At 48.0% G+C, this 22341-nt stretch overlaps 2 protein-coding genes across 2 annotated transcripts; one reads left to right on the top strand and one right to left on the bottom strand.

The window, feature by feature from the left end:
- Positions 1–3240: 3240 nt before the first annotated feature.
- LOC117966301 (NAD-dependent protein deacylase sirtuin-6-like) lies at positions 3241–12224 on the bottom strand. The gene is made up of 8 exons (XM_059015058.1): positions 11975–12224; positions 11247–11374; positions 9759–9941; positions 8747–8806; positions 8033–8128; positions 6687–6767; positions 6134–6257; positions 3241–5215 (listed from the first exon to the last, which is right to left on the bottom strand). Exons 1-8 carry the CDS (start codon positions 12038–12040, stop codon positions 4844–4846), a joined length of 1110 nt encoding a protein of 369 aa, XP_058871041.1. The 5' UTR covers positions 12041–12224; the 3' UTR covers positions 3241–4843.
- Positions 12225–12978: 754 nt separating this feature from the next.
- On the top strand, positions 12979–21748 carry LOC117401499 (peptidyl-prolyl cis-trans isomerase FKBP8). The gene is made up of 9 exons (XM_059015096.1): positions 12979–13113; positions 13902–14257; positions 14826–14995; positions 15287–15375; positions 15748–15968; positions 16839–17011; positions 17490–17567; positions 19180–19320; positions 19767–21748. The coding sequence occupies exons 2-9, from the start codon at positions 13921–13923 to the stop codon at positions 19851–19853; spliced, it is 1296 nt and encodes a 431-aa protein (XP_058871079.1). The 5' UTR covers positions 12979–13113; positions 13902–13920; the 3' UTR covers positions 19854–21748.
- Positions 21749–22341: the final 593 nt, after the last annotated feature.

Raw genomic sequence — 22341 nt, 5'->3', positions numbered from 1 at the left:
GCCTGGACACACACACACAGGGGTTCAAGTGTGCATTTACCAGGCTTCGCTACACTTCACCATGCATCTGCCACGACTTACTGCCTATCGTTTTAGAAACACTAGGGCATAGTGACAGCCTGCGCAGTATATGAGTTATTGAGTTGATTTCTGACTGAAAGACAGTGTGACATTCACGAGCCTGCCATAGGCCATTGTTGGCATCTTGAAGAACAGTCTCAAGAATATCCAACTTCATTATAACTCTTTAAAACTCTGTGAATAAGCCGGGCTAAAAGAACCTCAGTGAAAAAACAAACAAACAAACAAACAAGAACGTTTCGACTAGAAGTCTTTCTCAATGTCTAGACTGAAGAAATTCAGAAAGACTCGCAGTGGAAATGTCTGTCATTGGATTTACGGAAGTTTATTTTGACATTTCTAATATTAGCCCCCTGTGGGTGTTTTAAAAGGTCTGGATGAGTCAGAATTGTATTTTGAGCGACAGGCAGCTGTGCCACCTGGACAGATCAATGTGGTGAAGCTACAATACAAGCACAGTGTGGAATACAGGGCTGCAGTGTGGAAGGCAGCGGGTTTGAGGAGCTCAGTGGTTAGCGAGCTGGGCTGCAGTGTGGAAGGCAGAGGGTTTGAGGAGCTCAGTGGTTAGCGAGCTGGGCTGCAGTGTGGAAGGCAGCGGGTTTGAGGAGCTCAGTGGTCAGCGAGCTGGGCTGCAGTGTGGAAGGCAGCGGGTTTGAGGAGCTCAGTGGTCAGCGAGCTGGGCTGCATTGTGGAAGGCAGCGGGTTTGAGGAGCTCAGTGGTCAGCGAGCTGGGCTGCAGTGTGGAAGGCAGCGGGTTTGAGGAGCTCAGTGGTTAGCGAGCTGGGCTGCAGTGTGGAAGGCAGGGGGTTTGAGGAGCTCAGTGGTCAGCGAGCTGGGCTGCAGTGTGGAAGGCAGCGGGTTCAAGGAGCTCAGGGGTTAGCGAGCTGGGCTGCAGTGGGTTTGGTGTAAATTGATAAGCCTGGTTAGTTCTCAGTAGCTCAGTGAATTCCAGCCCTCGAGCACAGTCTCCTCCCTTACAGCAGCATTGCCATGGAGATGTCCTACATACCCCCCCCCGCCCCACACGCACACACGGGGATGGTTTGCTATTACTGGAATTATTATTATTGATTAATACTGGATGAGCTGGGTGGGAAAACACAGAAGCCTTTGACAGGATTAGAGCCGCAGGACCCAGCCAAGGTTTGCCCATTGCCAAAGCAGAACTCCATGCACACGCTCCCAGCCTCTGCACTGCGGTCAAAGGTGATTCAGGAAGGGTAAAGTAACACTGCGGCTGCACTATACCTGTGCAAACGGGATTGAGCTGGTCAAACCCACCGTCTTCCATTCCCCTGCTCTCACCCTCTTATCATGAGCGCAGGGTCTCCCCAAAAAAACCCTGTCAAGACGGAGGCCTGTCATGAGAGAGATCAACCAGCCCCCACTCCACTCCACTCCACTCCACTCCACCCCACTCAAACAGAATGTGTTAACAGCCTCTGAATCGCTCAGTAATCCAGCACTTCACAAACACGATGCCTCCTCGATTGCTGACTTACTCGCTCGCCTTGCTTAGCTCCGCAGAAATTATTATTCCGTTACATATTCATGAGAAAGGAAGAAGAAGAAAAAAAAACACTTCAAAATTGGGTCCGCAGGGAGCGCATTTCATTTGAAGAAAGGGCTGTGCTGGTAGAAAATGACAAGGACAGATGACAAGCAGACACGTCTGCTGCTTTTAATTGACTCCGCTGGTTTCCATCAAACTTCAAAAGGGCTTCAAACCTACATGGAAGAGAGCAGAAGTTTTCTCGTTCCCTAATAACCGAGAAGTGTTTCAATTTCCTACCAGCACGGAACTCGACCCCCACCTTTCCTCTGGGGAGCACAGACCTCCTTCTCAAACTGACAGGTTTAACTGCCCCCCCCTGGGGCCCGAGATTCAATCTCCAGCTCTCTGCTTTTTATCTTTCTGAAGAGTTGTGAAAAAATGAAACCCTGTTGAAGCAGCGCGCTGTGACTTGGCTGCTTTCATCCCCTATTTCCTCTAGCTCCCCTCTTCCACTTTTCCTTCTCTCTTCTTCCTTCACTCTTTCCCCCTCTCTCTTTTTCCCTAGGGCCAGTAGCTGTGCTCTTTGATGATATCAAGGCTATTTGTTGACACAATGAAGTAAGTTGTGTGTTGTCTCCCCTCCTTTCTTTCCCTTCTCCTCTCTCCTTCCCTCCATCACTCCCTGATAAAACGCTGCTTTGATCACAGACGGCAGCTCCCGACCCCGCGCTTCACATCCAATGCAGGGAGTGCTCGGTCAGCGTCTCATCTCTCTGTGTTTTATTTATTTATTTTTTTAACTGCTTTTTTGAAGATTACAGAAGGAAATACAATCCTTTTTTACAAAAGGCTCAATGCCGACGGATCGGCCAGAAAGCAATTTGCTAAAAACACAAGTTCCCAGAGGAGGAGGAGGAGGAGGAGGAGGAGGAGGAGGAGGAGCAAGGGGGGGGAGAAAGGTGAAAACAAGCCCACAGGATCCAAACTGATCAGAGCCGTTGAAAGGGGCGCGTCTAAATGTTTATTCTGCAAAACACAGCCCTTCAGATGCTTTTACAACGCTTCAATGCAAAATAAGAAAGTGAAGCCTAAAAACGATGCATTTCTGGTGAATTTCCCTCCTCACAGTGATGATACAGCAACTCCGTTTTCTATGTTCTGAGCTTCCTAGCCGGCATAAAATGTCACCGCTCTGATTACAGGCATATCACACATTATATATATATATATATATATATATATATATATATATATATATATATATATAAGAGCAGCCTTGAATAACAATCTGAATGCAAGCTCCCTGTGCTGGTGTTGCTGTTTAATTACAAGGCAGCTCATTATTAATTTACAAGAGAGCGCAGTACAGGCTGCAGCAACAATCAAGGATGGCCAAGAAGCGGTGAGAAAGCTAGTCTATAAACCAAAATAGAGGAGCTTCAAACATAAAACGACTTATTTATTTATATACATATATATATCTATATATATCTATATAATAATTTATTACACTAGGTGCGTCACTTCCACAAACCCAACTTCCAAAGTATACTTGTCACTTAGAAGTGGTTTCTATTAACTTAAGGATTACAGAACGACACTCAAGGCAGTCCAGTTTTATCTGTATTTCAAGTTCACAGCAGAGCTACAGAACAGTCTAATAGCTTAGCTATTCAGGGGTCCTAATACAGAACCCAGCGCAGACCAAAACACGCCCATTATTACTGTGCGGCTTCTTTACATCGCCTGTTCTACTTATAAAAATATATCTGAATTACAGGAAGGTCACGGATCACTCACAGCAGTAAACCAATGCAGAGAGCTTGGGGGGCCAAGGAATCGGAAGCAAGCTCACCCCTGAAATCAGTTTTATATAAAATAAAAAATAATAATATACAATTAAAAACGGCTTCCTTTGCGAAATGCCCCCGTCTGAATGGCGCCCCCCCGTGGAGCCCTGGATGGAAGCGCGTCTCTCCCGTGGGGCAGGAAGGAGGCAGTCTGAGCCTCACGCCCCCGCAGACACTGGCACTGCTGTTCTTGTAGAATCGCGTTCTCTCACACTGTGTAATCATCTTCTTAGGGATAGCATCGTGACTTTATTTTTGTAATGTTTTTTAATAAAGCGCATGTGGTCTCCTTCACCCCCCCCTCCCCTCCTCCCCGAGGCGAAACACCAAGCTGCTGTAAAACATCTCCTTCTGTAAAGAACTCACGTTCCAGGTGCGAATCAGACATCCGTTTTGGGATTAACTTCAACCAAGCAGCTACTTTGAAAATATAACCTTGAAAATCAGACTTGAAATGAAAACCAATCTTTTTTTTTGTTTGTTTTAATACAGTATGTAAAATAGAATTACGAATCCTCCGTTACAGACATTGAAACGGACGCGTGTCCAGAAGGTTTGTCACCCAATCCAATCACCCAAACTGATTATTCAGTTATGAGATCAAGCTCTCCTGCGTTGAGGGTCACTGGCGGTGCCCGAGCGGATTCCCCATTCCAAGAGGAACGAGTGAAGTAGCTGCTTGGGAGTGTTGATCGATGTTGCCCAATGAAAAGCAGCAATCAGCACAAACTCAAGCGGCTGTTTCTTCTCTCGTTTCACCGTTCGTGGTAAATTAGCCTGACCAACACCAATGACCCTCGTCTGATTGCCAGCACCTGATGTCTGTGGGGAGCGCTCAAGCTGAATATCTGAATAAACAATGTGTGCAGCCCTACCTTCAGCTGCCTCTCAGTATTCACATTCACGACTCTGTGTCTCAGTTATTAACGGTCTGCATATAGAAACAGCAGCTCTAAATGGGAACCTCAGAGAGATCTCACAAGGTCGCCTCTCTCCTGGACTGACGGGCTGCAAACGATATGCTGATCCGAGCGAGGACATGTGAATCTGTAATGAAATCTTTAGACCTCTCCCTGCTGTCGCGTGACCCGCTAATGTATGCAACTCCCACAGGCAGCAATCCGCCAGCGTCATCACCCCAGCGTTGCATTCACCCAGACAAGACTGCTTCAAAACGAGACGCTTGATCCCTTTCACAGCAGTGATGCAGGAAACCTTCAGTGATAAGCGTTCACAAACAGTCCCAATTCCTGTGCTCACTTTACCTTTCATTCTTTCTATCATTGTCTTTGTGTCTACACTACAGCCCTGTAAAAGTAGCTTTAAAAAACAAAAGACAAGTATTAAAGACAGCCCTGTGTGTCTCGGACGTATAAGACGAGGTGTTGCAGGCCGCGTGTTTTCCTGACGGTTTCGTTCACGCTACTAAAGGCTCCAGCTTGGCTCTCTTGCTCACTGGCTGGCAGTCCTGTTTGGTGTCCGCTGACTCCGGGCTCGGAAAGTCTCCTGTAGCCTCCTCCTGCTCCACTGTCTTTTCACCGTTGTCCTGGCGAGTCCCGTTTTGGTGACAGCGCGGCTCTGGTTTTGGAGTGACCGGTTGGGGTTTGGTCTCCGTCTTGGCAGAGAGGGGCTCTGACTTGGCTTCCCGTTTCACCGTCTCCAGGACGACCTCGGAACTCTCCCGCACCACAGGCACCTCCCACTCCGGAATCTCCAGCCCGAGGTGCTTCATCAGCTTGGTCATGACATCATCGACGTAGCCGTGGATACGCAGGTCAGCGTGCTTGTCCTGAGTGCAGAGAGAGAGAGAGAGAGAGATAACATGTGGCACACTCACAATTCAAAATCAGATTTCTCGAAGATACTGTATAAAAAATAAAATAAAAATCTAATAAGTACAGCAGATGAAGTGTGCGTGTGTGTGGATGCAGTGTGTGTTTAAGGGTTGCAGTGTGTGTGTGTGGGGATGCACTTGTGTGTTCAGGGGCTGCAGTGTGTGTGTGGGAGGGGGGGATGCAGTGTGTGTTCAGGGGCTGCAGTGTGTGTGTGTGTGAGGGGGGGATGCAGTATGTGTTCAGGGGCTGCAGTGTGTGTGTGGGAGGGGGGATGATGCAGTGTGTGTTCAGGGGCTGCAGTGTGTGTGTGTGTGTGTGGTGGGGGAGGATGCAGTGTGTGTGTGTGTGTGGGGGGGGGGAGGATGCTGTGTGTGTGTGTGTGTGGGGGGGGGGGGGGGGGGAGGATGCAGTGTGTGTTCAGGGGCTGCAGTGTGTGTGTGTGTGTGTGTGGTGATGCAGTGTGTGTGTGTGTGTGTGTGGTGATGCAGTGTGTTCAGGGGCTGCAGTGTGTGTGTGGGAGGGGGGGATGATGCAGTGTGTGTTCAGGGGCTGCAGTGTGTGTGTGGGAGGGGGGGATGATGCAGTGTGTGTTCAGGGGCTGCAGTGTGTGTGTGTGGGGGGGGGGATGCAGTGTGTGTGTGTGGGGGGATGATGCAGTGTGTGTTCAGGGGCTGCAGTGTGTGTGTGTGTGTGTGTGGGGGGGGGGGGGATGCAGTGTGTGTGTGTGGGGATGCACTTGTGTGTTCAGGGGATGCAGTGTGTGTGTGTGTGTGTGTGTTCAGGGGCTGCAGTGTGTGTGTGTGTGTGGTGATGCAGTGTGTGTGTGTGTGTGTGTATGTGTGTGTGTGTGTGGGGGGGGGGGTTGCGCTCACATGCTTGGTGGGCTGCAGGTTGACGATGGCGAGTCGGCCCCCGTTGCGCTTGGTCAGCAGTGGCAGGTTTCCGCTCGGCTTGATCTGCAGGGAGGTCCCCAGAGTGACGGCCAGGTCCGCACTCCTGCAGCAAACACACACACACACACACAGATCAAACAGCCAGGCCACACACTGTGGTGGGGCATTGCACAGCTACCCATACCCTGCAGGTACAAGCTGCAATTAAAGCTGTCTGTGTTTTTATTGCCTCCTTTTAAAACCTGCCCAGGAAAAACGGATTAGCCTGGTGACAGGATCTCACAGACACTCGACAGACACACATGTTTATAATGAGATTTCCTGTCTCCTGGTGTGATGCTGTTCCCATGACCAGGGTGTGAGCTGTCAGATTTCCAGTTAAGAGAATCGCCAAGTTACGTATTTATACCGAATCAACTGCTAAACAATCTTCAGGAATCTCACATCTGCCGAATCCGCGTCATGCAGGAGAAATGCAGTTATTATTGTTGTTATGGATACGGTATGAAAAGGCAAGAATATAGAGGCTCACCTGCAGGCCTCGTCTGCTCTGTTCAGGTCCCTGTCTGGCAGAGAGTCCTCCCAGTCCAGGATGGTGTCTCTCAGTTTGCCTCTGCAGAGGAGCGCACAGAGAACAGGGTATCAGAGAGGCGCCCCTACTGGGAACGGACCACAGAGTCAGCGAGTGAACCCAGGGATGGGCAGAAGACTCCCACTGCATAGCAGTTTGATTCATTCTTGGTCTAACTAGGAGTTTAATAACACACACTGCTGAGCTTGTTACCTATACCCCAAAGAGCTTCTACCCCCCCTTCACCCCTCTTTCTCACATTCACTCTCTCCATCCCCTATTACCTCTCCGCTTCGTTCTTCTAAAGTCAGCAGTTCTCAACTTTATTAAAAAGTAATAAAAACTAATAATAATAACTGGCTTCTCAAGTCCAGCGAGGGATCAATACAAAGTCACTTTGATATTCAAATCCCTGACTCTCTTTCTGGCTCGCAGGCAGAGAAATTACTGAAATAACGAATAAAAAGGATTCGGCATCAAAGTCGCGTTGCTTTTCTGTTCACCAGACGATCGACGCAGTTCGACAGTCTTCCAGATTTTTTTTTTTTTTTTTTTTTTAAGGCAGTAAGTCATTGTTAGTGAAGCAGCTGCTCCCTGCTTCCGGTATCCAGTGTGAATCCTTGTGACGCTGGGCACAGAGGGACAAACTAAACCACACGTTCATCTTGAGGCAGATGAGTTTCTGGAGATCATTCAGGAGCTACTGCCTCCTGTCCATGCACATGAACTCCAGGGTCTATTCTCAGCGGACAGGCGATGTCTTTTCTGTTCGGAGTCGAGTGCTTTATCATTCTCGTTACTATAGGGCGTTGCATGCCGCTGATGAAAGCCTGCAATCGCATTTGCAGTTCATGTTTCGAGAGCAGAGAGAAGTATTGATGGACACTCTGGATATTTTATAAGAACGTTTCAGAGGATTTTCGGGCTACTGGGGTTTTCAGCACAAGCACTAAAAATAATAATAAATCAATAAAAGTCTCTCTCTCTCTGGGCCTGATTCTCAAGATCTTTTTATCTCCAGACTGTCATCAGAAAGCCCCCAATATAAGTTACCAAGCCAGGAATAAACAGCAGAGACATTTCATTCGGGGGCCGCTGGAGAGTATTCTAACAGCTTCAACAGATATTCAAGCCCTGTCTTCAATGGCCTTTCGATTGGAAATCTCTCTCAACAGCAGGGCTGGATTCTCAAATCTCTTTACTCACTGAGGTTACGAAAGGTAATAAAACAGCATTCAAAAAAGTCTAAAATGAAGAAGAAACAACTTCGGGGTTTGGGGGGGGGGGGGGGAGCGGGGGTGTATTACCGGCAGGCTCGCAGCCCCCTGGATTTGGGGACGTCACACAGCCGGCCCGTCGGCTTCAGACCCATCGTCCCGACCACGGCGTCCCGCACGTACTGCCTGAAACAGAGAGGGGGGGAGGGACCCCGAGATGGATCGGATACACACAAATGAAGCATCTCTGTAGCAGACAGACATTACATTTATCCAAAACATTTACTCTTATTGAACTATATAGTATACAAATATATTATATATATATATATATATGCTCAGTAAATGCTGCTGTGTAAGATGCAAGCTGATTTTCATCTACTCAAGGTCACAAGGGTAGATATCTGCTTGCATGGTCCCCTATATACTATACATGCACAAAGCAGGAGAATAATCGAAATTCAGACATATAACAGCGCGTCAGGAAGCTTGTGTTAAAACCTGGACTGTCTCACACCTCCCTGCAATGGGAGTCTTTTAAATTGACATAATGAATGAAATGGGGGGGGGGGGGGGGGGCAATTAGCCTGCTGAGTATCACCGGACTCATTTCAATTGAGACCTACACACCTGAGCACTCCAGACAGGAAATACTAACACTCAGATACAAGAATCTCCAAAAAACCAAAAAAAACAAAACAGAACACCCTGCCCTGCACGAGAGAGAGAGAGAGAGAGAGAGAGAGAGAGAGAGAGAGAGATGGAGAGATGAAGAGCAGTTAGCTGGAGGAGACAGGCACTCACTTGCCACATTTGATGCATTCCTCTACAAACATGTTCCCGTGGAGCTCGGAGAGCAGGTCTCTGCAGGAGATAAAAGGGGCATCGCTTTAATCAGAGCTGAACCAACAGGGAGAGGCAGGGAGAGAGAAAGAGAGAGAGAGGCTTATTAACGCAGCCCGCGACATCCCCATCAAAGCTGTTGTACTGCAAGCTGCCTCTTGTACTGAACTGCAGCCCTCGCTGCTAACAGAATACAACAGCATGTGAAAACTGATAACAGCTAAGACTGTTAAATGCTGAAGCGCTGTGAAAAGATACGCGCGGCAAATACAGGTCAGCTGTAATGTTTAGACAGCAGAATGCGTACGAGATTATTTATTCAAAGTTCAATGCTGTACATCCTCATTAACGTCACCCTAAAGAAGTGACAGCGCTCTACTGGACTCTCAACAGCGCACATTCCCATCATGTTAAAAGCAGGACAGCTGGTTTCACAGATCCCAATTAGCACTAATCTTGGACTAACTCCAACATCCCCGGCATCTGTCTTTAAAACTGGTAACATATTGGTCATGTTTTATAAACAGGTCGGAAAACCATCATGGGAATCCACCCAGCAGCGTGCCAGGGATGGGAATAGGACTACCTGTTGCATAGCAGTTTGACCCATTCCTGGCTCTATTACGACCTAGACACACTGTGGCTAATCAAGCTTGTATTAAAATCTGGAATGGGCGAACCTGCTATGCAATAAGAGTCTTATTTCCATCCCTCGTGTGTGTGTGTGTGTGTGTGTGTATACAGGTATGGGAATAGGACTACCCGTTGCATAGCAGTTTGACCCATTCCTGGCTCTACTACGACCTAGACACACTGGAGCTGATCGAGCTCGTAGTGAAACCTGGAATGGGTGAAACTGCTGTGCAACAGGAGCCTCATTTCTTCCCATCCCTGCGTGCTGCTGCTGTTTGTTACGATGCCATTGCTGTAGATGAGACTGCAGGTGTGCCGCCCTCGAGCAGCCCCGGCTCACCTGGGGAATCCCGAGCGCACGTGCAGTCCGTCCACGTTCTGGCTCACCAGGTACTTGAGCGAGCCACTCCGCTGCAGCGCCAGCAGGGCCAGGTGAGTGCTGCTGGGCCTCGCCTCCTCGAAGGTCGTGTCGAAGCGGGGGGCCAGACCCTTCTCCTCCATCGTCCACACGCCGTTCGGACCCCTGCAAAAACGCACAACAACAAGCGGGCTCGGACCGGGCTAGAACCAGGAGAGGGCTGGTCCTTGTAAGAGTGTGCCATGGGCTAAATACGTCCCTGGACATTCAAATCTGCAGTCTTAGTAAGCTTCATCTCCTTCCAGTCTCACCAGTCAGATACAGGATGCTTTTCCTCTCCATTCACTGACAGGGATAACGGAGACTCCATTTCCCTGTGATGAGCCTTCAATGCAAGTCGCATGCTGTGTCTAATTAGGCTCAAACTGCTGCGTTGGACATTAGTCTCATATCTGAGAGCCACAGAGATCCCGCAGGGGGTGCTCCAAACACCAGAGCGAGACCGAGTAAGCCGGCGTGCACGCAGGGACAGCAGAGTGTTGCACATGCTTCTATCTGGGCATCAATATTCATTTCAAGGTGAGTCTATTTTTAAAACGATACGGAGCACGAAAGCAAACAGCACAGAGCAGAAAGCACGCACGCGAGGCTGCCCAAGCATTCATTATAAAAACCCTCTCAGGTATCTCTCTGTGTTTTGTTATCCGACTGGATCAAACGCAGAAAGCGCTCCGCTGCAGGGAACAGAACATCAAAGAGTCCTGGGCTGCCGGGGGGGGGGGGGGGGGGGGGGGGGGGGGGGGGCATGCTGCTTTACAGTTCAGATTCCCTCAGAACAGGTGATGTCACAGCAAGGCTCGGATTCTAAAAAGAAGCCATTCATTCATGATCAATTAACAACCCTGACATCAGCACAAGGCATGTACCTGCCTCCACTACGGAGATTGCTCTCTTGATGAACGCTACGGCGTTCATGTTTGAACCGCGTGGTTTGTGATTCCAGCCCTCGCCTTCCCATTCAATTTAATGGGCTTAGATACCAATTCATTCATTACACATTCATTCATTCAGACATCCCGGTACCGCACAATGGCGCCACCTGCTGGGAGACCAAGCAGCTGCAGGTCCCCATTGAAAACAGCAAGCTTCACTTACAAGTGTGTGTACACAGCATCTCTAGTGAAAAGACCCAGGTCCTCAGCGCCACCTGCTGGTTTTCAACAACAACAACAACACATGGCTATGACTGACTGTTTTAGAAGATATTATGTTAACAGCAACGCCTGTTCTCGATTGAACACCAAGAAGAAGCAGCAGAATTTTTTTCATTTCTTGTTTGAGTTGTCTTTGAATAACGACGGGGTGATAGTGCGTATAGCGTGCGTGCCTGCCTGCCTGCCTGCCTGCCTCTCCCACTCTATCTCCTCACCCTTTCCCACTTTCATATCCACTGCCTCACTCCCACGGTACCTGAAGTCTGGAATGCCCACGGAGGTGCTGATTCCGGCCCCGGTGTGGAACACCACGTTCCGCGCGTTCCGGATCATCTCTGCCAGCTCTAGAACCTTCCGCTCCAGATCCTCGGGGGGGTCAAAGTTCTGAGGGAAGAAAGCAGGGAAGAATAATAATAATAATAATAATAATAATAATAATAATAATAATAATAATAATGTAATGGTTGCAAATAAAATATATAAAAAATATGTTATTAATTTGCCAAGACAGGGACACGTGGATTGGACAAGACTGCAGTACTGCGCGCAATTCCGGTGAACAGACTTCGATGAGGATCTCAAAAAACACAAGATCGTCGTAATTACTATCATAAAAACATTTGAAAAGTTATCGAGGGAGAGTCCATTCCTAGAATCAGTGCTCTTCCCAGTGCTGAAGCCGACTGATCGCGAAACTCTGTCAAGTCGGGTCTCAAAGGATCCCAATTCAGCAGCAACAGCGTGGCTCGGTAACCCACTCCACACAAGACTAAAGCGTGTCTTTACAAAGCGCTGTCTCGCAGCCAGGGCACTACATGGGCCAAAGCAAAACACTCGCTTAACCGTAAACCCTTTATCCGTTTAGAAACCCTGCACAAACCAACTCGCTTAAACTCGCCAGCCCCACGCCAGGCACGCTATTCTCCAGACGCGTATTACAGGAGAGTCCGAGGCTGCGGCACGGCCTGCGGTTCTTCGTCTTACCTCAGGGAGTCCACATTTCCCTTTGTCCGGGTAAGGAGAGAGCCCCGCCGCGTAATTCGCCGACATTTCAGCGCTGGTCCGACGGCTGCGCTGGCTGTGTCGGGTGTTATTACGTGTTGCTGTTTCTGCAGCGGCCGGTTTGATGATAAAGTAAACAGAGCAGACACAGCACTGGCTCAACAGACAGATGTGCGCATGTGCCGGCTTTGCAGCCTCGGACCTGACGCCCAATCCAATCAGGAGCAGCAGCAGCAGCGTTAGGACGCGTGGGACTCCAGCGATGCACTTTATATTGAACTGATCCAGGCATTCAGAACCCGAAAAGGTACAGACAGTGTCGACCCAGGGGACTTCTTTGACCTGACAAAAGAAACAAGGACCAGGGGTCACAAACGGAGATCAGATAAAGGGGCATTCAGAACAGAAAATAGGAGGCACTTTTTTAACACAGAGAATTGTGAGGGTCTGGAACCAACTCCCCAGTAATTGAAGCTGACACCCTGGGATCCTTCAAGAAGCTGCTTGATGAGATCCTGGGATCAATAAGCTACTAACAACCAAACGAGCAAGATGGGATGAATGGGGCCTCCTCTCGTTTGTAAACTTTCTGATGTTCGTATGTTCTTATATCCCTCAGTTAGTGACTGCGTTTCGTATAGATAAAGCGAAAATAGCACAGCAGTGGGGGGGAAAAAAGCTTTTAAATTGATGCTCACTATTTAGTTATATCTCGTGTGCAACTTTGATTTAAAACACACACACACTTTTCCCCACAATAACCCAGTGCAGTGCAGTGCAGTACAGTACAGTGCAGTACAGTGCAGTGCAGTGCAGTGCACACCAACCGAAATTCAGCTGCGCTTAGTTTATACTGATTAAATAAAACCGACGTCAATCATCCGATGTGTTTTCAGGCGCTGTCTTCTGCAAGAATGGCAGCGGGGGTGTCCAATCGTGAGCGCGGGTGGCGGAATCGAGCCAATGGCAGCGCGCAGTGGGCGGGATGTTTCCCGTTGTGTGTTTCTGTTTCGACGGGTCCAAGGTTACAGGAAGGAAGGATAGAGAGAGCGAGGGAAGAGGAGGCTCGGTGTCTGCGGAGGTTGCGCTGGGCTTCTAATGAATTAACACTGCGCATTAAGGTAAGATATTTAAAATCGCCAGTATAAGAGACACACGTCTCGCTGGGATTTACAGCATACCGTAGTACAGGACTAGACACTGGGTTTATCTCATAACACAGCGATGTCAACAAACATTGTGACCTGCAAATATCCCAATCCACTTCACTTCCACTTCCAGGACAGACTGTTAGCTCGGTGTTTTCACGTTCACAAACGAACACTTACTGGAATATTTAGCGTCATGAAACGGCATGCAAGCTCAGTACCGTGTCGTTTGTGGTGTTATGTTTTGTACGGCATGCTAGCGGTACAAGAAGAATTGATTTGTACAGCAACTCGTTTATTTCTGTTTTGGTTAGGTGTGTTAGAGCAGATAGTGTTATTCAATGTGTACGCTTTAATACCAAAAAAAAAAAACCAAACCACTTGTGCCCCGGTAAATGTTACTTCAAAACCCACAGCGTGCAATAACGCAGAGCGACAGGAACAGGCAAACCCCGACACTCCTTGTAAAGTGTGTTTTTATTTTCTATTTCATAATGTCAGTGCATATTGCTTGTTTAATAAAAATGGCATTTTGTAAAATCAATTTTATGACATTTTTATGTTAATTCTGTTTTTGTTTTGTTTTTTTAGCTTTGTTTTTATAACATTTTGTGTTGTACTATTACTTATTGCATGGTGTACTTGCTCGTGTGTGAAGCGTGAAGCGCTTTGCGGTCCTTGTGATGAAAGGCGCTATGAAATGTGTATTGTATTGGATAGCCTGTGATCGATTCATTGATTGATTATGTATTTCTTCCCAGCTCGTTTATTAAAGCCAGGATGGCTGCCACAGAAGCGAAGGCTGTCAGCGGTTCAGCCGCTATCGTTGCAGACTCCCCGGACTCCAGCGCCCTGGGAGAGGCACAGACCCTGCCCCCCGAGGACCGCGCCTCGCTCCTGGAGAGCGGAGAGGATTTCGAGATGCTGGACCAGGAGGAGGAGGGCGATGAGGATGATGATGACATCAGTGACCTTCCTCCTTTGGAAGACGCCGGAAACAAGAAGGAGGAAGAGAAGCCGGATAAGTCCGGGGCCGGGAGCTCGAGGAGCAGAGACACCCAGAGCGGAGACCCCGACCGGGGCAGAGAGAGGACAGAGGAGTGGCTGGAAGTGCTAGGTGCGAGAGAGTCTGGCCTTTTTATATTTGTAGTGTGTGTATATATATATATTATATTTTTTGCAGGGTTTATTCAGCACTTTGTAGGAACGCCTCTGCATCAGGGCGGGAGGTAGGGCATGATACTGGCAGTCCCACGCATCACGAGCCAGGCTCATCTGCATTCGTGGTTTGAGAGATTTTAACCTAAACCCATCTCGTCTCGCTGACGGGACGGGACAGGACAGGATCCCTGCCCGTTGCACCTCCCTTGGTTCTGCCCTGGTCTCGTCAGGTTAGCAGTGACTAACTAAACACAAAATGATTCAGTCTGGCTCTCCCAGTGAACGTAACGATATTGACTGGCTACAGTTTTGCACCTGATTTTGCACCTGTGTATATAACTATGCACAGCACTAGTCTCCAAAAGGATACCAGAGTGCCCTGGCTGAAGATTTGGTTTATGGAGCAGGTTTGACTGTAGCTGCTGGTGGTGATGACTTTGTGTGATTTTTAAGTAATTCTGACAGCATTTTGAAGCAAAGTGTTTTTTGGTTGTTTTTTTTTTTATGTCTTTGTTTTTCTGCAGGGAACGGGATGCTGAAGATGAAAACCTTGGTCGCAGGCAAGGGAGAAGACACCCGACCTAAGAAAGGACAGGATGTCAAAGTGCACCTGAGGACCATGCTGGAAGACGGGACCACGGTGGAGGAGGAGCCAAGCCTCTCTTTCACGTTGGGGGACGGTGATGTCATCCAGGTAGTTAGCCAATCCCAAGTCCCCCTGCGTCAGTAACCCAGTCTGTTAAACTCCCACGTCCTCTCGTCAGTCCACCCTGCTAAAGCTGCTGTGAGCTGATCACACTTATTAATAGAGGCCAGTGCAGCGTTTACTCACGAATGCCTTGAGTGGGACGTGAGCTACGGGGCAGAGTTAGCCACTGCTTGTTTATTATTGACTGAAAGGGATTGGGGACAGTCTACAGCCAAGTGCTCAGTTGCATGTAATGTTTGGTATTGTTGTTGTTATTATTATTATTTTCATTTGCAGGCCCTGGACATCTGTGTGCATTTAATGGAGCTGGAAGAGAAAGCCCTCATCTACACTGACGCAAAATACGCTTACGCAAGCCTGGGGTGGTAGGTGCCAAGTTCCAAGGGAAAAGCTAGCTGAGAGAAACCAGTAATCCAGCAATCCTAAAAAATGATCTCCGGGTGATTTTTTTTTTTGCTTGAGTACTGCATGCTGATTGGCTATAGCTCGGTGATTTTTGCATGAGTACTGGATGCTGATTGGCTATAGCTCGGTGATTTTTGCATGAGTACTGGATGCTGATTGGCTATAGCTCGGTGATTTTTTTGCATGAGTACTGGATGCTGATTGGTTATAGCTCGGTGATTTTTGCATGAGTACTGCATGCTGATTGGCTATGTCTTGGGATTGAATATTTTAAACTCTCGTGATTATGAAGTAAATGGCTGCAGTACCCCTGTTTTTTTTTTTTTTTGAAGTCCCAGCCCCGCCGTCCCCCCGAACGCCAGCCTGTCCCTGGAGGTGCATCTGCTGGAGGTGAAGCCCGCTCCCGACCTGGAGCTCCTGCTCCCCCGGGAGAAGATGGAGCTGGCCAGCAGGAAGAGGGAGCGGGGCAACGTGTATTACCAGCGGGGCGAGTTCGTCTACGCCATCACCTCCTACGGCATCGCCTTGCAGGTGGCAGAGTCCAGCTCCAAAGGTACAGCTCAAATGCAATTAAACGTTGAAGTGACTTCTGCAATAGTGATGATCGTTGGAAATCGCTCCTTTAGCCATAATGTTTTGCCAGCTCTGCGCTGTCTAAACTATTATCAGTGTGATTGTACAGTTACAGTTGAGGCAGGCTGGACCTCACGCAGCCTGCAGTTTCTATAGCTGGTCTTTCCTGTGGCAAGGGAGAGCAGAGGCTCTTGTTCGTACTTACACTTGCCTCTGTATCAGAAGAACTCCTCGTCTCACTGATGGAGTGGGCAAATTATTATTATTATTATTATTATTATTTATTTCTTAGCAGACGCCCTTATCCCGGGAGACTTACAATTGTTGCAAGATATCACATTATTTCACATTATACAGATATCGCATTATTTCACATTATACATTATATCACATTATACAGATATCACATTATTTTTTACATGCAATTACCCATTTATACAGTTGGGTTTTTACTGGAGCAATCTAGGTAAAGTACCTTGCTCAAGGGTACAGCAGCAGTGTCCCCCACTGGGGATTGAACCCACGACCCTCCGGTCAAGAGTCCAGAGCCCTAACCACTACTCCACACTGCTGCCCAAATGCGTTGTCCTGCTTTTGTATGATTCCTGGATTCCGATTTGGACAAACTCCAGGGATGGAAGCAAGACTCCTGTTGCATAGCAGTTTATGAAATTCCAGGTTTTAACACCAAACCTGAAATTCAGTGAAACATTGCACTGAAACCATTTCAAATTTGATAGAAAGGCTTTGTGTATCTGCATGCAGACAGCTGTGGAGTGCCGTTAAGTCCGATATTTACAGTACTGGCCCTGCCCCGGCTGGCTGTGTCTCTCTGTCTCTGTCCCTGCAGTGGACAGCACGCTGGACGAGGACGCAGGGCTCCTGGACGTCAAGGTGAAGTGTCTGAACAACATGGCCGCGGCCCAACTGAAGCTGGAGCACTACGAGGCAGCTCTGAAATCCTGCACCAGCGTCCTGGACCACCAGCCAGACAACATCAAGGCTCTCTTCAGGAAGGGCAAGGTAGGGGAGTCTTGATTTAATTTCTCACGAAGGCTTCTTCGTTCCCAAGCATGTCAAACGTGTTCTTTGTTCTCTTAATTACTGAACTCATTTTCCCTCCTGGCAGGTTCATTATTTAACGAGGACTCCGGGTTCAACGTGTTTTAAACTTACTGGTAGTTTTGAAACCAATCAAGGAAAGCCATCGCAAGGATGGAAATCCAAACCCCCATTGCACAGCACTTTGATCATTCCTGGTTTCACCTGAGCTTCTTATCTGTATGCTGGGGCTAATCAGGCTGGTAGTAAAACCTGGCATGGGTGAAAGTGCTGTGCAATCGGAGCGTCTTATTGCCATCCCTGCCTCATGAGAAGCACTGCATAAGAGAGCTGTGATTTCTTTTTTTTTTTTGATGCCCTTCAGCGTTAATGTGGATGAGACTGCACGTGCATATGGTACTGATTGGATGAATAACCTTGCACCCTGTTGCATTACCAGGTCCTGGCCCTGCAGGGAGAGTACTCCGAAGCAATCGGGATTCTGAAGAAGGCGCTGAAGCTGGAGCCTTCCAGCAAGGTGCGTACCTGAGCCCCGGCCCCATGCACACTGCAGCACAGGTGCACAGCTCCCGGTTTGCTAGCTGTCGTGCAGTAATGAACTGATTGAGACTTGGAAACTCTTAGAGATGTTTCCAACGCTGTTCCCTGCAGAGGTGCAGAAAGACGGGCCAGGCTTTTCAGCGACGGGCCGGCTGAGAGAATTTGAATAGCGAGCTGAAGATTTAAATCAGTTTTTGGTTAGGGTTTGGGCACTGGCTCAGAGAGAACGGTTCTTGTGTTTGAAAGAATATTGTACAGTTTTGCATTGGCTCTGCTATGTGTTTACCGCAGTTTATGCAAGTTTCCTGCGTTTATTAAAATGCTTTGTCATGCCTCACTGTTCTTTACAATGCTTACCTACGCTTCACCAAGCTTATACTGTGCTTTGTTAGACTTTCCTGTGCTTTTACTGTGTGTGCTAAACTTTCATAAGGGTTAAACTGGTCCAGTTTGTTAAGTTAGGGCAGGGTGTCCCAATCCTGTGTCGTCTGGGTTTCATTCCAACTGAGTTCTCAGTTACTTAATTGAACTATTCATTAGCTTAATTAGACCTTTTTAATTGTGTTCAGCTTTTAAACAGTTGGAAATTTCAAGTTAACAAAACAATTTTATAAATAACTTGAAATTGGCAACTTTTAGGAGCTGAGAACAATTTAAAAAGGTCTAATTAAGCACATTATTAGTTCAATTAAAGGTTTGATTAAGTAATTGAGAGCTCGGCTCTAATGAAAAGCAGCAGCCACAGGGGGTCCCCCAGGACCGGGCTTGGGAAGCCCTGAGTTAGGGGTTCAGCTGGAACAAAAGACCTGGGAGGTCTCCCGATTAAAAACAGACGGGCAAATTCGAAATGCAGTTGTGGAGAACCACCAGCAGGTGGAGCAGTGTGACGCTGAGATGAACTCCGCAGCCAGACTGCACGCTCCTCACCCCAGCGGATCCGATGTCTGATGATACCCGAAATAGCAGCTGTCAGGAACGCTGGTCATGTAGCACATGCTGTTACTTCATTGCTTATGCAACAAGGGGACATGAGGTTCCCTGTGTCAGAATCTCAGCAGCAGTGTAGTTCTAGCCTGGTATGTCCCTGTGAAATACCAATAGACTCCGGGATGGAAATAAGACTCCCATTACACAGCAGTTTGAGCCATTCCTGGTTTTACTATGATCTCAATAAGACACACTTGAGTTTGTTAATTGCACACTGTGGCTAATGAAGCTCCTAGTGTGGCTGCTGCTTCAGCTTGCGTGCGTGTGAGCGCTGGATTGCTGGGGGATGAAGATTGCTGATGGATAAATCTTACACTGTTTATTTAGATCTGTGTAGCAGCTGTCAGGGGAACGCGGTCATACTGGTGAACTCGCGCTCTGTGCTTAATTTTAAACGCATCGTTGTTGTTCCACACCAGAGACAGCAAATATATTATGCTTAAAAAAAATGAGCAAACAGAAGCGATGTCGGACACGGTCACGGGCACAGCTCTGAGCACCGCTGTCTCGTGCGACGTGCTCTCGTTTAAAAACGGGAGTCCCGAGGTGTTTTGGCATCGAAATGGCCTCTTGACAGCCCTCGCCCTGCTCTCGTTTTGCAGACCATCCACGCAGAGCTGTCCAAGGTGATGAAGAAGCGCCTGGAGCAGAGGGGTGTGGAGCAGGCCATGTACAAGAAAATGCTGGGGAACCCGAGCGGGAGCAGCAGCATCGGCCACGAGCAGAGAGCCAGGCCCTCCTGGGTGAGACCTGCAGAGGGGAGCATGTGTTGGAATCGCGTTGGTGTGGAGAAGCTACAGATGTCTGTTAAAAAAAATATATATATATATATATATCAATAAATAGAAATGTTTCCATTCCTAACATCATGGGGGGCTTACTGGGCGCTCGGACCTCGAGTGTGCGTGTTTACAGCAGCAGGTCATTGATTACAGTCACGCGTTTGTTTGTCATTCAATCGTTCTTCTTGCATTTAAAACCGCTAATTGGTGACCCCATTTCTTTTAGGGGGGCAAAAAAAGTGTTAATAATGTGTGCCGTTGTACTTGTTACTTTGTAGTGTCGTTGTGATTTACAATTCGGCTGCAGTAATTGTAATTTCAGATTCTGCTGCCATTGTAATTGTAATTATTGCCCCCAGGTGTGATGGGGTCTGTGACTGGTTGAATGTTTCTCTTGTCTGTTTCAGAGCCTCAGCTGGAAGTGGCTGTTTGGCGCGACCGCCGTTGCGATCGGGGGTGTGGCCTTGTCAGTCGTCATCGCGGCCCGGAACTGAAGAGTCCAGCGGCGTTGCGAGGGAGGAGGAGTCTCGAAGCAATGGGAGAACCGCGCCGCGTTCCGTTCACAGGGAAGAGCCATCGCGGCCGTGAACACGCTGGGTCCCACCAAATGAAAATACAGAAATCTATCCAATTTAAAATAAATAGATATAGATATATATATGAGAGAGAGAGAGAGAGAGAGAGAGGAGACAACCTTTACACAACAAAGATGTGCAGTGGTGTGTCTTTTTAAAAAATATATATTATTTCTGAATGTGTAAGCGACCAAGTCAGTGAAGAATTGGTATTAAATAAAACACTTTGTATAGAAAATGTTAATTATTTGACTGACAGTTATGGGCACAATTTATAACTATGAATGTGAACTATATAGTATCTATTTGGGGACACTGGGTATGGGCATTAGAGGCTGTAGTGTTCATTTAAATATCCTCTCCCCCCCGCATCCTTCCAGCAGTAACAATCACAACCTTTTTGGCTTCATAGCATAGCTTTACCAGGGCAGCCTGGATCTGGGCTTGGTGCTGCCGAGACTCGTAGTTACGCTATCCTGTGAGAACTACAGGACGTGTTGCTGGAGGGAGGAGTCGTTTTACTCGCTCGCTGCTACTGTGTCGTTTAACAACGAGGCTAACGCTAACGCTAACGCAGGCTCTCGTCAGACTGGGGTAGCTCTGTGTCGTTTAACAATGAGGCTAACGCTAACGCTAATGCAGGCTCTCGTCAGACTGGGGTAGCTCTGTGTCGTTTAACAACGAGGCTAACGCTAACGCAGGCTCTCGTCAGACTGGGGTAGCTCTGTGTCGTTTAACAATGAGGCTAACGCAGGCTCTCGTCAGACTGGGGTAGCTCTGTGTCGTTTAACAATGAGGCTAACGCTAACGCAGGCTCTCGTCAGACTGGGGTAGCTCTGTGTCGTTTAACAATGAGGCTAACGCAGGCTCTCGTCAGACTGGGGTAGCTCTGTGTCGTTTAACAATGAGGCTAACGCTAACGCAGGCTCTCGTCAGACTGGGGTAGCTCTGTGTCGTTTAACAATGAGGCTAACGCTAACGCAGGCTCTCGTCAGACTGGGGTAGCTCTGTGTCGTTTAACAATGAGGCTAACGCAGGCTCTCGTCAGACTGGGGTAGCTCTGTGTCGTTTAACAATGAGGCTAACGCTAACGCAGGCTCTCGTCAGACTGGGGTAGCTCTGTGTCGTTTAACAATGAGGCTAACGCTAACGCAGGCTCTCGTCAGACTGGAGTAGCTCTGTGTCGTTTAACTATGAGGCTAACGCTAATGCAGGCTCTCGTCAGACTGGGGTAGCTCTGTGTCGTTTAACTATGAGGCTAACGCTAACGCAGGCTCTCGTCAGACTGGGGTAGCTGGTATCTCTTAGATTAGACTTGCTAAATATTTATGGGGTCTGATTTGATGCTTTTTGCTTTTTTAATTGGCAGTTTGTAAGTCGTTTGGCAAATGATTTCAGTGCTTTGCAGTATAAAGTTTATGGAGCTAGTAAATCAAGGAGCGCTGGCACCTTTACAGTCATTCCCACGAACATCAGCACCCTGGAAATGATAAAAAGACCTTGACAGAGAGAACGTATGTGTGTGTGTGTGTGTGTGTAATTTATATTTTACGGCTGAGGACCAATTTAATAAAATGAAAACATGGGCTCCCTCTGACCAAAACTGTCTGGATTGAAAAAGAAGTGATGGTAAATCCATGGATCTTGTGTTGACGGTGCTGATCCGAGACGTGAACGCGGTGTGCTGTGTGACGAGAGCTGGCTGATGTGTTGCATGTGGGTGCTCCTGTGGAATGAGATGCATTTTGTCAAGTAAGAAATCCCGGGCAGGAGTAAACGGGAGCTGTGTAGACGTTATTAAAGAAATGTTTGTATTTGGTTGTCTTTTTTTCACACCACAACGGAACACCTGATCAGCACGGGCTTGTGTCAGTGTTGTGCCTGACAATCACAGGTACACTGATTGATTGATTGAGCCAGGGGATTTACCCATTGACACAGAGGCCCCGTTTGCAAGGGGGTCGCGGTCCGTATAATGATGAACACGTTTATTACAGCTGAACAGCAAAATAAAGGACAGCTCAGAAGACAGAACTGATTCACGACAGCTGTTCAGGCCAAAGCTTACTGACAACGCGCTTGACAACTCTTTCAGCAGACACTTGATTTTCAGACTGAGCTAAGTAAATATCTAGTATGCTGCTGCGCTTGGGCTGTAATACATTGTAATCGGACTAATAAATATTGTTTATACTTTTTACTGAACATAACCCGCTGTACATACAAGGTGATTCATAACCAGGAGGTCCCCGGTTCAAATCCCAGCTCAGCCACTGACGCACTGTGTGTGACCCTGAGCAAGTCACTGGACCTCCTTGTGCTCCGTCTTCTGGGTGAGACGTTGCTGTAACTGACTCTGCAGCTGATGCATAGCTCACACACCCTAGTCTCTGTAAGACCTTGGATA

This window comes from Acipenser ruthenus, chromosome 49 (genome assembly GCF_902713425.1).
Source record: "Acipenser ruthenus chromosome 49, fAciRut3.2 maternal haplotype, whole genome shotgun sequence".
Taxonomy (NCBI): domain Eukaryota; kingdom Metazoa; phylum Chordata; class Actinopteri; order Acipenseriformes; family Acipenseridae; genus Acipenser; species Acipenser ruthenus.
This window is presented reverse-complemented; position numbering and strand designations above follow the sequence as displayed.

Coding starts and splice junctions, on each gene's coding strand:
- LOC117401499 (XM_059015096.1), top strand. CDS start 13,921: ATGGCTGCCACAGAAGCGAAGGCTGTCAGCGGTTCAGCCGCTATCGTT. Junction 14,258..14,825: donor GGAGTGGCTGGAAGTGCTAG/GTGCGAGAGAGT, acceptor GTTTTTCTGCAG/GGAACGGGATGCTGAAGATG. Junction 15,969..16,838: donor GGCAGAGTCCAGCTCCAAAG/GTACAGCTCAAA, acceptor CTGTCCCTGCAG/TGGACAGCACGCTGGACGAG.
- LOC117966301 (XM_059015058.1), bottom strand. CDS start 12,040: ATGTCGGCGAATTACGCGGCGGGGCTCTCTCCTTACCCGGACAAAGGG. Junction 11,375..11,974: donor GGAAATGTGGACTCCCTGAG/GTAAGACGAAGA, acceptor TTCTTCCCTCAG/AACTTTGACCCCCCCGAGGA. Junction 9,942..11,246: donor GTGGGCATTCCAGACTTCAG/GTACCGTGGGAG, acceptor GCGTTTTTGCAG/GGGTCCGAACGGCGTGTGGA.